Consider the following 15,394-nt stretch of genomic DNA (forward strand, 5'->3'; position numbering starts at 1 on the left):
AGTTAAGATTAGTGTAACCTTCATCAGATTGTTTTAATTTTAAAGTATCTGAACAGTTGTCCAATAATTTTACAAAACGTGAAATCCTTTCAACCATCACTCGACTCTTTGACCCATTGGGACTTGTCCAATTACAGTGAAACCTCATTACAACAATATTTTAGGGACCAAATAAATATATTGTTGTCATATTGTTATATCGAGGGCCCACATATTTTGAGCATTTAATAAGAGTTTTTTTTTTTTTTTATTATTATTATTAGTTTAAGGTGCATAACATACTACTTTTAAGTCTATATTTAGAAGAAATTAATTTGTAAAATACTAATAATAGTGGTTTATATACTAAAAAAATAAATAAATAAGATAAATTCAGAAAATAAACACAGACATATTCACATACCTGAAAACACTTTTTATTGAAAATAATCCAATATTTTTGTTTGTTTATTGATTTTTTTAACTGTTAAGTTCACCAATACTGTATGCATTGAGTCCAGTGCACGAAAATGTTCTTCATTTATCTACGGAAGGCTTGAAAAAAATGTCCATAGAGAATTCACAGATTGAAGAGCTTCCTGGGATGACAATAAGGACTGCGATGGACCTGTATTATCATCATCATCAATATCATCATCATCTTCATTATTGTTTCCTATCTCATCAGTAATTTCAGAGAGAATATCTTCATCAGTAACTCCTGCGAAAACCATAAGATCATCATCTGCTGTTAAATAGTCTTCTATACTAATTCCAAACTTTTTACCGCTTGTACCAACCGTTTTCTGTAATATCCTTTGAAGCACTTAATTATGCCCATATCAAGAGACTGTAAAATTGAAGTGCAATTGGCAGGGAAAAAAGCAATTTCGATATTTTGTAGCTTTGGAAATGATGTGTGAGCACCGCAGTTATCTATCAACAAAACGATTTTTTTCTTTCTCTTCTTCATTTCATTGTCTAACTTCTGTAACCATTCGGAAAAAAATTTAGACGTCATCCAAGCCTTCTTATTTGCTTTATACTCCACGGGAAGACTTTTCAAGTTCTTAAATCCCCTTGGCTTCAATGATTTACCAATGACGAGAGGTTGTATTCTATGCATTCCTGTGCTATTTGTACACAGAAGAACAGTCAGTCTCTGCTTTGATTTCTTCCCTCCATAACACTTTTCACCCTTGAATGCCAATGTTCGATCGGGTAGGAGTTCGAAAAACAGCCCAGCTTCATCTGCATTATAAATGTCTTCTGGAGCATACTTTTCTAAGATTTCTTTCATCTTGTTTTGCCGCCATTCATTTGCGTCGTTTATCGGGGCTGACTTTTTCTCTCCGTGAACTTCTTGGAAAGTTATTCCATGACGATCTCGAAAACACATTAACCAACCATTGCTAGCTTTGAAAGTTTCGTTCCCTAGCATTGCTGCAAATTTCCGTGCTTTTGCACATAATAAAGGTCCATTTATTGAGACATTTGTTGCTCTCATCTCTTGAAACCATTTTAAAACAGCAGCATCAATGTTTTCATTTGTCGCAACTTTCAGTCGTTTTCGCTCTGGGTTAATTTCATTTGAAGTTACAGCATCTTCGATTTGCTTTCTCTTCTTTAGGAACGTTGCAACTGTAGATTGCGATAATCCATGTTTCTTAGCCGCATCAATCGGCTTCATTCCCTCATCAATATCATTGATAACGTTCAGTTTATCTCGAAAAGATAGTTGCTTTCGCCCTGCCATCTTAGGGAACAATATCGCGTGAAAGAAAGAAAAGTTTAAACCAAATGTTTCGCGTAGAACTCAAAATCGTTAAAGACTATAAAACAACCTTTGAACTCCCTTTTCAGTACGTCACTTAACAATACCCCGCCTCCATCTCCCCCTGTTCCTCTAACAAAGGGCACTTGTTCTGTGACAAGGTGACCAGACAGGTCTAGATGTCCTTAAACCTTATCAGAATTCCAAAGCTTACTGGGAAATGAGACTAGGCATACATTTACACTTCACCCCCCTCACCCACTCGAATTCCCAAAAGGGTGGTCTTCATCTGTTTTGAAATCTGAACAATAGCTATTTATTCAGGGATAAGTTGAATATCCACAATGAGTCTTAATAGACATAAAAAATAACAAAAGAAAATGAAAAAAAAAAAAAAATAGCATTTGAAAATCAAAATATTATTATAAAGGGAGAAAATAATACTGAAATTTAGATTGAAAAAATCGTTTTACAGAGGTTTATTGTTCTAGAGAATATAGCAATATTGAGGGGAGATTAACATTAGTTTATATGCAAAATCACCGGGACCACAAAACATTATTGTAGTAGAGGGAGTTATTGTTGTATCGGGTATCGCTGTAGCGAGAGTTTACTGTATTACCAAGGCCAAAATATTTCTTCAAGAAAATGTGGAAGAATAAACTCAATTGGAACAATCACATTCCATCAAGTGAGCTAAAGTTCTGGATTAAATTTCTAACGCAGTTACCAGAAATTAATAAATTACAAATTTCTAGATTCATTCTTATACCTGAAGTCATCGTTACTGATCTTCATGGATTCTGCAATGCATCCGAAAAAGCTTTCGGAGCAATGATTTATATCATCTCAAAGGCAAGAAAAGGAGCTGTGAAAAAAAGTCTACTGTGCAGCAAATCAAGAATTTGCCCAATTAAATCTCTAACCATTCCACAGCTGGAACTGTCCGCTGCGCTGCTCTTGTGCTGCCTTGTGGCTTTTGGCCTTAATTCTTCAAATACAATTTAACCACATTTATCTATGGAGTGATTCAACAATTACGTTAGCCTGAATCAAGACATCTCCTTGAAAGATTAAAAAACTTTGTGTCTAATCAGGTTAAGCTCTGTACCCAAATTTTGAATGGAGGTATGTTCCAACAACCGATAATCCTGCAGACATCATTTCCAGAGGTACCTCAGCTACAGAACTGTTGAACAATTCCTTATGGTGGAGTGGCCCTGCTTGTGTGGCTGTTGACCTTCCAGTGCCAGTGCCAGTGCTTGTGCAACACTAGTTGATGAAGACTTTGCAAAAGAAATAAAACCGTCTAGCTTACCAATTTTATTAATTAATTTAAATTGTGACTTTATTGATAATTTTTTATCTTTAAGTAATAATTACACTACACTTTGTCAAATATTAAGCTTTATTTTCAGGTTTTTCCATAACATGAAACATCCCAGGGAGCCCAGAAAGGGTAAGTGTAGAAGAATTGAACCAAGCTTCAGATGCATTGGTAAGATTAGTGCAAAGCAATGAATTGTGTGAAGAAATTTCTTGTTTAAAGAGGAACAAAAATATTAAGAGTAGCAAATTAAGTAATTTGAACTCATTTTTGGATGAGATCCTTCAGGTAGGTGGACGTTTACAAAAAGCAGAATTTGATCAAAACCAACAGCATCCAGAACTTCTGCCTTCTAGGCACAAACTTATTAAAATTATAATGGAATCCTTCCATAGGAGATATTTTAATATAGGTCAATTATTATATTGCATGAGGCAGAAATTTAGGCCAACAGGAGGAAGAAATTTAGCTCGAAAAATCGTAAATGAATAATGTGCTTTAAAAATAAACCCAGACGCTCTGAGCAGCTTTTGGGAAACTTGCTTGCAGAGAGAGTTAACCCTAGTCCTCCATTTTATAACTGTGGAATCGACTTCTGTGGCCCGTTTTTGATTAAATACAAAGGTCAATGCAAGGGCACATTCAAAAAAATTTATGTCTCAATCTTTGTAAAATTTGCCACTAAGGCTATTTGTTGGCGCCTGAATGTCTGCTATATGAAACTTTCTCCTCTACCTCTGTTGCCTAGCAATGAATCCTGTAACTCGCATGTGTCAATATCACTTGATTTTTGTAATTCTTTTTTATTAGCTTGTTCGATGAGAAATTTTGTTGCTTGGATTGTTTGAATGGCTGCTAATTGAGTGGTTAATTTTCGAATAGAATAAAAGAAGGATTTAAAAAAGAAGGATCAGATGTAGAGGTTAGTAGTTTTAGTAAAAACATCTGAAGGTTGTTTTAAAAGAGGTATCAGCCAAATTTGTTTGCTTCCAATGAAGGAACGAATTTCCATTTTGCATTGATTGTAATAGTGTAATTGCATTTGTATATATATATTTTTTTTCATATTTGAATTTATTCACTTAATTTCCTTATCTGTTTAAAAATGTGTATTTCTTTGTTTATTGTGTCAGTGTTGAATTATAATATAAATGGCAAATTTGAAATTGAAATTTCAAAGCGGGATGTATATGTTATGTCATTAGTTACACCTACGCATCACAACCCTCTAGCGTTTCTTTTTTTTTTTCTCTTTTTTTTTTTTTTTAATACATATACTTAGGAAAGAATAAAATTCATTAGCGGAATACAGCCCACCCTGTCACGGAACAGATTCTAAAAGTCCTTAGTATAAGCATACGGATGAGGACTACCAAATTTACAAGCAGAGATCAGACAAACAAGCACAGATCTGCAGGGTCACATACCCTATTAATGTCCTTTTTCCCCCCCCCAATCTTATGCTGTTTATTTTTCACTTTATACATAATTCTGTTTAAGTCTCCAGTATGTCATTATCTGATAATTTACAAAAATTTAATATTGTTTTCTTTTCTGTATATAATTATTGGTTTTGTTTTATGCATAAATATATATGCTACTTTCCTGCCAAATTTTGTGTCAATCAAAGCAGTACTATTTGTTGATTTTTTTTTTTTTTTTTTTTTTTTTTTTTTTTTTTTTTTTTTTTGTAATTTACATCTTTGTGCTTAACTTTTAGAAGTGAGTGTATTTAACCTCTTGCAAGATGTGACTGTGCAAGATTTCCTTGTGAGATTCCTTGAGTGAATTCTCTTATGAGATGTGCTTTTTCTCTAGTTGGTTTTAATCAATGGCTGAAATTTCTAATTTTTAGGCCTTTCTGATGGAGTCTTATGGTGGTTAAACATCGTTATAAGCTTATTTTATAAAAATTTTTATTTGTCTCACATTCTCCATTTTAGTCTCAGTTGCATGTTATCAATCAAGTAATCAACAGAAAAATCGTATTTCAGCAATAAATATTCACTTTACATCCAAGAATTCTGTTATTGTTTACATTCTTACAATAATATACACTTTCTGTAATTTAATATTAAAATTTACATATATCATTTGCAAAGAAAAAATTTATGTATTCAATCTAGATTTATCTTTGATAGTGGATTTGCATTCTTTCTATTTTCTCTAATTATGTTATTATCAAACGAATCTTATTCCATTCAGTTTCACGACACAGCTCTTGAACTTTTAGTTCTTCCCGTGGCTTTATGCTGCTAAAAGCAACATATGCATTGTGAATAATTGTTTTCTTAGATATATTACCACATATGGCATGATTTAGTCTGGCAATTCATGTATCTAGTTTTTAAAAAAATTTAAAAAGTCATGTAAATGAATACTTTTTTTTAATCATTCTTGTTGAAACAAAATGCAGAGTAAGAAATGTATACCAAAACAAAAAATGCAGCCTAAAGTGTAGTGACAACTTTGTACTATGTTTCAGAACCAGTCACGTGATTCCTACTAGAGATTCAATGTTTTGTCTTCCACATAAGGTCATATCACAATATATTAAGAAAAAAAGTGTACAAAATCATCTATTAAAATCTTTTCATCATTCTTGTTTTAATAGAAAGCAAAGAGTTTGTTTTATAAGTTTTATAATCTGTGAAAATTTCAGAAACTTTATAACACATATAATTTTAGATGTTGAATTTTTTTATAGTAATGGATATCAAATGGTTAGAAAAATTAAGTTCCAAAAATTTGTCACAAAAAATCAGAAAGTAACATTAAAAATTTCATACAAACATTCTTTAAGTTATATTTTTTCCTCTATTCAATGTTGCAGAAAGTAAAATTCTAAGGTTTTTAGTTGGTTTCGTAAACAAAGATGATATGTGCAAAAAATTGTTTTGGTATTAATGTTAAAAATGTCTGAACTGAATTTTGAAAAAAAAAAAAATCGCTTTACCTACTGCATTATCATCAAACTGCATACTGCATACAACACCATACTGCATTATCGAAGAGTGTTTGTGCAAAATTTGAGCTTCATAGCTTATCAAGAAATAGTTTAAAAACTGATTACAAACTTTCGATCATAGCGGTAAGCAACAGAAGTGAATTAATAAAAGCTTACAGAAAATATTTTATTTCTTCCTTTCCTTTTTACTTCCTAGTACAAAGTAAAGGAAGTATTGTAATCGTGAAAATTTTTGGGTGTCATATTTCAACGAAAATATACATTTCGACCATTTTTAAATGTAACTGAACAATGTTTTTGCATGACAACTGTACATAAAGACAGAATAAAGGACTCTTCTACAAAAACGAGTTGAAAAAATGATTTAAATGGATTTAGAAGAGATTTTTTGTGACATCTGTACCTACGTATGTATGTATCTTGCATCCGCCTTCTTGACCACTGGCCTAATTGCTTGTTTTTGCATTAGCCCAAGTGTCAATTTGACCAGAAGGGCTAGTACTTTCGTTTTGTCATTTTGTGTCAATTCAGTTTTGAAAATGTTGAGGAAAAAATTATCATACGATCTCTGGCGATCGTGCGTTTGTAATCATCTGATATCTGTGCTCCTGCAGGGCTTGCGATATATGTTCATGTAAACAAATATTAAGAATTCGGAATGTAACGAATATTTTTTGCTTACTAGGTTAGTTTATTCTTTATCTCAGATTACTTGATTATACTTTTATTATATTTCAGTCTAATATGTTTATGCATGAGACGTGTTATGGATAAAAATAAGAAAAACTTAAACAACGTGGTCTTCATGAAAGAATCATGTTTATTCCTTAGTGTGATATTATTATTATTATTGTGATATTGCTGTTGAATTGAATTTTATGGTTTAAGTGCGAAGACCATGATAGTTAATAAATAAAGGTAACATACAAATTATTTTTAAAAAATGCCCCTTTGGGTGTAATATAAAACCTGAAAACTCAGATTTTTTCTTTTTTTTTTTAGTTTTTTCTAAAGATATTTTGAGGTTATATGTATTTCTGCCTTTTTACAAAGTGAGAACTGAATTAATCGAATGAGAAATATATCTCTACTGAAATTCGAGGAAATAAGTTTAAATGCATGAAAAAATGCATATAATTTAATATTCCGTACAAGGAAGTCATGTGGTGTACACATCAGATTTTATAATTTCAATATGAAATTGTCTTAAGAGAATTATTAACCCTATTTTTAAATTTTAGTATACTGTAATATTTTAAAAGTTACCCTTTTCTCTAAAATCATATTTGAAATCCTAAAATTTTTTGCTTTCAAGAATTTTTAACTCCTTATTTTGATGCTGTTGTCCACAATCTGTTATTCCTGAAATAAAATGCTATAATTTCTAACTTTCAGTTGATAGCTTGGCTCTGTTATTTATATTAGCTACAAATCTGATTTATCATTTACATAATTTTATATTTTAGAGAAGTAATGTTTATTAGATGTACCCATAACTGATTTTGTAACATGCCACTCCGTGTTTTCTGATTTATCATTTACATAATTTTATATTTTAGAGAAATAATGTTTATTAGATGTACCCATAACTGATTTTGTAACATGCCACTGCGTGTTTTAATTATTTTTGTATTCTCAATCCTTATAAAAATGAAGCTGCAGTGGTTACTACAACTAAAGTGAACATGAATACTGAACTTACTTTGCATTAACAGATACACAAGACAGATCATAACTTTCACAAATATATTAAAGCAAATATTTGAATTTTAAAAATACAGATTTACATATCTATACATTTTTATGCCACTAAATTACTATTTAATAAATTACTTCCTTAGTATGTTGTATTTTATTTTGTTAAAATGAAAGTTATTCTATGTTCAGATATATATTTACAGCAATTTACCTGCTCCTTCAGATCCAACAGTATTACCATCTGCATGATTTTCTTTGTCATGTTTAACTTTGTTGATCATCATTCGAATGTACTCTATTTTAGCTTTCGAATCGGCCAACATCTGTTGAGCTTCAGCCAGAAGTTTTTTATCTTTTGAAGATCCAGAACTATACATCTGGATCATATTTTCTGCTCCAAGTTTCACCTTTATATTAAAAAAAAAAAAATTAAAATAAATAAAATAAAAAAAATAATAAAACAGCTGAATATCTAAAGTATAATTAAGAGAAATGATACTTCTTTGTTACAGCAGCCCCCAACCAGATTTGGAAATTTTAGATTTGCACCAAGATCTTAGCTATAATTTCACCAAACCTGTGAAGCACTAATGTAAAAAATGAACAACACTATATAAAATAATAAGAAGAATTCATTGCCTAAGAATATTTTTAAGAAGCCTTATTATTATTATTTTACTTTGTCCCTAAGGACTATTGTTTTCATTCTGCGATTTTGCGTTGAATCACTCTGAATGTCCGTTTCACTTTTCAAACTGTTGCCACCAAATACTATTGTCCTGTATTATATTTGAAGAAATTAAATAATAAAAGAATCTGCATAAATGTATGTATGTTTCTTGCATTGTGATAAAACAATGGTACCTAGAAGCATCAAATTTTGAATGACGTAATCCTAAGGCGAATATGGGCATCTGGAAGTTGAAATTTGGAATTTGTTTTATTATCGGTTTCATATTTTGTAATCATATTTTTTATTAACAAACTCAACAATTTAAAAGCGAACAATGGCAACACTCTACGGGAGGGGAAAAAAACCTTTTTATCTCCAGCACGCGGAACTTTGTATGGGAAATTCTAAAGATATGCTCATATTAAAATTATTTTACGATATTTTATGGTTTAAGTACAAAGAGCATGATAATAAATAAATAAAGGTAACACACAAAACGATTAAAAAACGCTTCTTTGGATGTACTTTAAAATCTGAAGCCTTTCAGATTTTTAAAAATTTTTTCCTTGTTTTCACTTTGCTTCTCCTCAGCTCAAGATTTTTTTATTTTCCTTTCGCCATTCTTCAATTTTTTAACTTCTTTTCCAAAAAAATCTTTTTTTTTTTTTTTTTTTTTTTAAATTTATGTACGAGGTAATCACAAAAGTCCTTGCCATTTTGGACAGTTAGAAAGAAAAACTCACTAATCCTCGAAGTTAACATCATCAGCACCTGTGCAATACCATCACGGTAAAACTCTGGCGTCTTGGATGCACAGAAATCCGTGAGGGCCTTTTCGAGATCTGGCTGGTTGCTGAAGAATTTCCCACGAAGATGGTTGTCAAGGGAATGGAAAAGGTGGTAGACTTTAGGTGCGAGGTCTGGGGAGTGTCTCCCAGTTTGGTTGCTGGATGGTTTCGCTAGTCTCCTGAGCCACATGTGACCTCGGATTGTCATGGAGGAGGAGTATACCCTTACGATTGACCAATGCTGGCTCTTTATGCATCAGTGCCTCATGCATTCATTCCAGCTGTTGAGTACAGGTATGCCGTGATCATTTGGCCCACTGGCAGGAGCTCATAGTGCACCACTTGGTTACTAGTGTACCAGATACAGAGCACGATCTTGCGTGGGTGGACAGAAAGTCTCATAGTGTGAAGTACAGGGTCCCATGATCGCAACCAATGTCTCGAATACCTGGGTATGCCATACTGGACCCACTTGTCATCGCTGGAATGCACTGAGGTGCCGAGTAAGCAATGACAAACAGGCAGCGACATGCTGTTGCTTGTTTGCTTCGAGTAGTGAATGGGGTACCCACTTGCTCAGATTGTATACCTTTCCTATGCAGTGCAAATGAAGTCATCAGACACCTGGAAATAAGCAGCAAGCTCACCACATGTTTGGCTGCTGTCGGGGCCTCATCATTCAGTGCTTGTGGCCGCCCGCTGCGTTGTGCATCACTAAAGAGACATATCTAATGACATGAACTTCTGGAAACACTGTCTAGCAGTTCGTTCATTAACGGCATCATCCCCAAAGGCCTGGAAAATTCGGCGACTTGATTCTGCTGCTGATAAGCTCACTTTAAAGTCATACAGCAAACAACTCCGAACGAGCACCTTTGACATGTCCATTTCAATCAGTCACTGTGTGAGTTATGTTTGAAGTACCGATGCAACACACTTTTATACAATGTCCGGGCTCCCATCGTAACCACTTCATCGCCAGGTTTGGAGCCTATTTTTATGTTGTGGCTCACTCTTCCAATGCCATATCAGAAACGGCAAGAACTTTTTTGTTTACCTTGTAAAGTAATTAGCACATATTTTTTTTAAACATAATATTGAATTGCTGTTCTTCCTGTGAGTCCATTGAGTTTCTTAAGATTAAATTACAGTATTGTTAGAAGAAAAAATATTCTAAAAAACTGAGTACAAAAGTTCTTAATTTATAACTTTATGTCCACCCCTTTATGCAGATAATATTTTGAAAAGATTAATGATGGTTACACATTTATATATTATCCATGATACAAATTTTGCCTCAGAATTCTCCATTTTCTAACATTATACAAACCTGCGGACTTCAGTATAGTGAAGAAGATCCTTCATTACTTTCTTCAGAATTTACAAACTGGACTAGATGGATAAATTTAAATGCTCAGGCAAAACAAAGTTTCTCCAAAGTAATCATGTCCAATGCAGAAGTAAAAAATATAACAGTTTCATTTAATTTACTATCAAATATGATTGCCTTCTTGATACCTTTACAAATGTTCATGGTGGTTAGCAATTTTAGGCTTACTACATACTGTTTTTAAAATATCTATTATATACAGCAACAGATAATATAAAAGCAAGATACTTTTAAAAAATGCATGATTTTTCAATATTTTTACAGTTTAAGATCCAAAAATGGATTAAAATTAATGCTTGATTTGCTTCTAAAACTCTATTCAAAGAGACTCATTATTGCACTAATAGTCCTGGTTTTACAGAGTGGTATTTACTATGTATCATTATATTAAGGTCGTACAAAAATGAATGGCACAAATGCTGCTAAAGAGCGAAATACAATGTATTAAGAAAAAATTGATAGTACATCTGTTAGAAATAATCCTCGCCCATGTGAATACACTTCTGCCATCTGGCTGGGAGGTCCCGAAGGGCTTTGGTAAAGCAGTCTGTGAGGGTGTTGGTGTACCTCCTATGGAGAACTGCATGCAATTCGGCAGAAGATTCAGCATGTTGGCCCCCATCCGCATACTTCATGTTGTCAAGCAAGCTGTAGACCGAGGTCCACCCACTCTGCACACATATTTGTCATCTCCAAATCATGACAAGCAACCGCCTGCAATGTTCCTAGCGCAAGCTCTGTCTTTTTCTGCATCTAGTTGAACGTTATGCACCTGTTCGCCATGATCAAATTCGACACGGCTGCCACATTTGCTTGCTGTATGCGATGATGTCATTGCGCACTGACACTTTTCACTGCGGTCTCCACTCCACTGCTGAACTTAGTCAACCAATGGGATAGGGTATGCTTTGAGGGTGCTTTTTTCCCGCACACCGGTACCATGCGATGATGGGTCTCATTACCCTGTATCCCTTCCTTCTATATGAACCACACTGTCCAATGCTGACTGTGATAATAACCTTCCATCATTGCTGTCTACACTCTCAATGATGATGGCGAAAGGGACAGTGGCTGATTTATACCTCTCGCTTGTGGCCAGCTCCATCTATGCATTCTGAGTAGTACATGTCCCCTTATGTCTAGTTCACTTGCTTTCTCTTCGTCAAAACAGTGTAATAGTTTTGTTGTGAGAGCCGTTGTGTCAATCATTTATGTACAATCCAAGTATGTCACTGGAATAAAGATCCATACTTTGACTGGGTTGAAATTCAAAATGAAATTTTAGTAAGCTTCCTCAAAGGGTCGTTTATTTTACACAGTAGAATTCTCATATTCACAGTTATTTTTACAATATATTCACTTATATTCGCTTTTACAGATTTTTAGGTGATGTACGAGTTTTGTTTACACTTTCACTTGTTTAACATTAAATCTGGATTTTTTGCATGAGCACCAAATAAAACTACAAGTTAAGAATTATTTAATCAGGATTTATTAAATACAGAATTATACATTTAAATACATTTATAGTTAAAGGAAATGTCAAACCACAAAAAAAAATGTTGGAGATGTGTGAGAATAAATAATAAGTTATTAATTTTATTAATTATTACTTTATTATTTTGTAAAAATGCATTAAAACATTTTATGTAAAAATATATGTATGTAAATTTTATGTATTATTCCACATTTCTGCCACTATATTCCACATTTCTGTTGTTAGATGAACACCACTAGTAGCTAATAAAAAGCACAGAATTGAAATTTTGGATTTATTAAAATTTTATATACACATACATACATATACACTACTGTTAACATGTTTTTTTTATTTATTTTTAACACCACATACATCTCTCTACTGTTTATTTTTAGGATCTGTCTCTACTCGCTATAGACAAGTTTGCATTCATTGTACAGAATGTAAACAAACCAACAATGAAGAAATTTACGCATATTAACTAGATAAACTTAAATAAATAAATAAATAAATAAATAAATAAAAGACAATATTGAAATAAAATTAAATATAAACTAATTAAACACAGCTTGAATCTTCACATAAAAATCTATATATTTTCACAATAGATTAAAACAACTCAGATCAAATGAAATTTAATAAGAAACATTAAGTAAGATCAATAAAATGTAACAAAAAACACGATTTAGATGAAATAGAATTTAATAAGAAAAATTATACTGAAAATTAGTAGAAGTGGCAGAACGAAATGTCTAATTTGAATTTAATTAATTCAATAAAATTCATTTATTGCAGTGAAACATTTTCCTTAATAAGGCTAAAAATAAAAATCAGGTGAAGCAAAATGTTCAATACTGGACAAACGAACATGAAAAAAATTGAGAATGATGACAAAAAGGTCATTGTGTGAATAGCAATTTCATCCCAAAAAATCACCAATTTTTCTTTGATACAGCATTAACTAAATAGCAATACAAGTATATAATGAAGAACAGATTTATTCCTTAGCCCCTAGTATCAGGTCTTCTTTTAATATATTCTGTTGCTCATGAATGACATGGCCTGCTCACATAAGTAAATGTTAGTTTCTTATATGAGATATTTAGTGTGTGTTTAACATCCCATTAGTTTCCTGAATGTATCGAAAGTAAAAGTCAGTGGAAGCCCGGATATTAATCCATGTGATTGCCTTCTATGGGATTTTTGAAAGATAAGTTATTTGCAAGGAAACCTGCATATGCAGTGCTATTCAAGGCCCTTACCATGCAACTGTGCCTTGCAATTTCAAAAGAAGTATGCCAGAGAGTTCTAACAAATGCAAACGTTCGCTTGCAAGAGTTTGTTAAATGAAATAGTAAACAAACTGGAATCAACCCACATTCAAACAATTAACTATGTAATTAACCTTACAATATTTTGATGAAGTGCTACCATGAATGATCGAAATTGGTTAATACGTTGGTGAAAGACTGAATGTTTGGTTATATTCTTATACATTCGGACCATCACCAGTTGTTATTGTTGCAATAAGTAAGATGTCAATCACGTAATTCAGTAAGTTTATGATTGATGTTATTTTCTTTTCTCATTCAGAATGTATTGATCATTTTATATTGAACAGTGTATTTACATGTGCTGTTACTTTAGCTTTTTCCTATTTTGACATATATCACAATATGTTTTAACAACAAAGTATGATTAAAAATTGTAACAAAAATATTTTTATTCAATATTCACCATCAGTGCATGGCAAATGTCAACATTTGCTGGTGTAAGTGAGAAATAAGGACATTTAGCAAATACTTCTGACATACACCAAGAGATTACATACATGTCGACATTCTCCAGATTTCAGTCTTTCACAATTACATAAATATGTAATAAACAAAACACATGGTTATGAAATTTTGTGTACCAAGCTATATCCTGTCATTTCGTATTAACCATACTTAGTTAAAATATAAAACAATCTTCAATGACCTAAATATCATCCTAACAAATGAACAGTTATGAAAATTATGTGTAAAATAAGTAATTACATAAACTAAGTGAGGTACTTACGTATTATCGCAACCAGGTTCGCGCGATTTGTAAGTTTGAGTAAAAAAGTATGAATAGAAAGAAAATGTACATTTATTAAATAGCAGTGTACATGGATAAAGTCAAGAGTGTGCGCAATGCCATTTTTGTGCAATTCTGGGATTTTTTTTTAAGTAAAAATAAGTTGACGTGTACATGGTTATGGCGAATACGGTTTTCAATCAGTGCTAAAAGAAATAGCCAAAAGATTTCTGCCGAAAAAATAATTCTGCAACTTATTCAAATTCGAAACCGGAAACCATGTACACGTCGACTTATTTTTACTTAAAAAATCATCCCAGAATTGCACAAAAATGGCATTGCGCACACTCTTGACTTTATCCATGTACACTGCTATTTTCTCATAAATTACAAAAATTTGCACAAAAATGCAGGAAAATTTTGTGAATTTCCACATGCTCTTTTTACAAAACTACGTATAACACGTAGGGTTGCCGTAAGTAGGGTCGCCAAATTTGTCAATTTATGCGAATTTTGGCCTGGTTGCGTTAATACGTAAGTACCCTAAGTGATAATTATTGTTTCATCCCTTATTCACATTTTATTATCATTTGAAGTCCATTAGATCTGAAATTTCTACATCTGTTACTTTAACCACTTGTGCTAAAAAGACATGCCACGCACGTTGAGATGCTTTTGTCTCAAACCGCGAGCGACGTGAACACCACATTGATAGGCATTTATCGCAAAAATGAAAATAACGTGGTGCACACGTCGCCTAACAACGAGATTGTTTATTTCTCGAGTTACAGCTCTGGACTGCACTCGCAGACGCGGAGCAGCGTAAATGAGACATTTTACCACTTGTTATATTGTAGCGCACGGCACCGCAACCGTGAAGTTTAGTCGTAGCGCAAGTGGTTAATGAAAATTGAGATCTGCTCTCTGCTATCGCTTATGTAAAAGGCTAGATATTATTTAGCATTCTGTTCAAAACTACTCTTGTGTGCTCTTTCATGACTTCTCTTATGTGCTCTTTCATGACTAAAAGACTATCTATTATGATTTCTTCAGAGAAAAATTCCTCAAAATCAACCTACATGCTCTTTCCCGATTTAAGTCATATTGCTCTGCAAATTCCAGAAAACAAAAAATGAATAATATTTTTAATTTCTGGCTTTTTGCAGAAAAACAAAATTCCTCCTTTGATATCAGTTGTGAAGAAAATTTGTAGTATGTGCATCACAAGTACGCACTCTGAATTTTAACTGTGTTTT

General features: G+C 32.6%; 1 protein-coding gene across 2 annotated transcripts in view; it reads right to left on the reverse strand.

Moving 5' to 3' along the window:
- Window positions 1–15,394, reverse strand: part of Pkn (serine/threonine-protein kinase N) — a 157,002-nt gene that overhangs the window by 95,464 nt on the left and 46,144 nt on the right. For both annotated transcript variants that reach the window (XM_035377398.2, XM_035377399.2), the window contains exon 4: window positions 7,958–8,153. In XM_035377398.2, the coding sequence (XP_035233289.1) occupies window positions 7,958–8,153 (196 nt within the window). The remainder of the gene's footprint in view (window positions 1–7,957; window positions 8,154–15,394) is intronic.

The sequence above is a fragment of the Stegodyphus dumicola genome, chromosome 4 (assembly GCF_044657685.1).
Source record: "Stegodyphus dumicola isolate Sdum_Otavi_A_Nest chromosome 4, ASM4465768v1".
NCBI classification, from domain to species: domain Eukaryota; kingdom Metazoa; phylum Arthropoda; class Arachnida; order Araneae; family Eresidae; genus Stegodyphus; species Stegodyphus dumicola.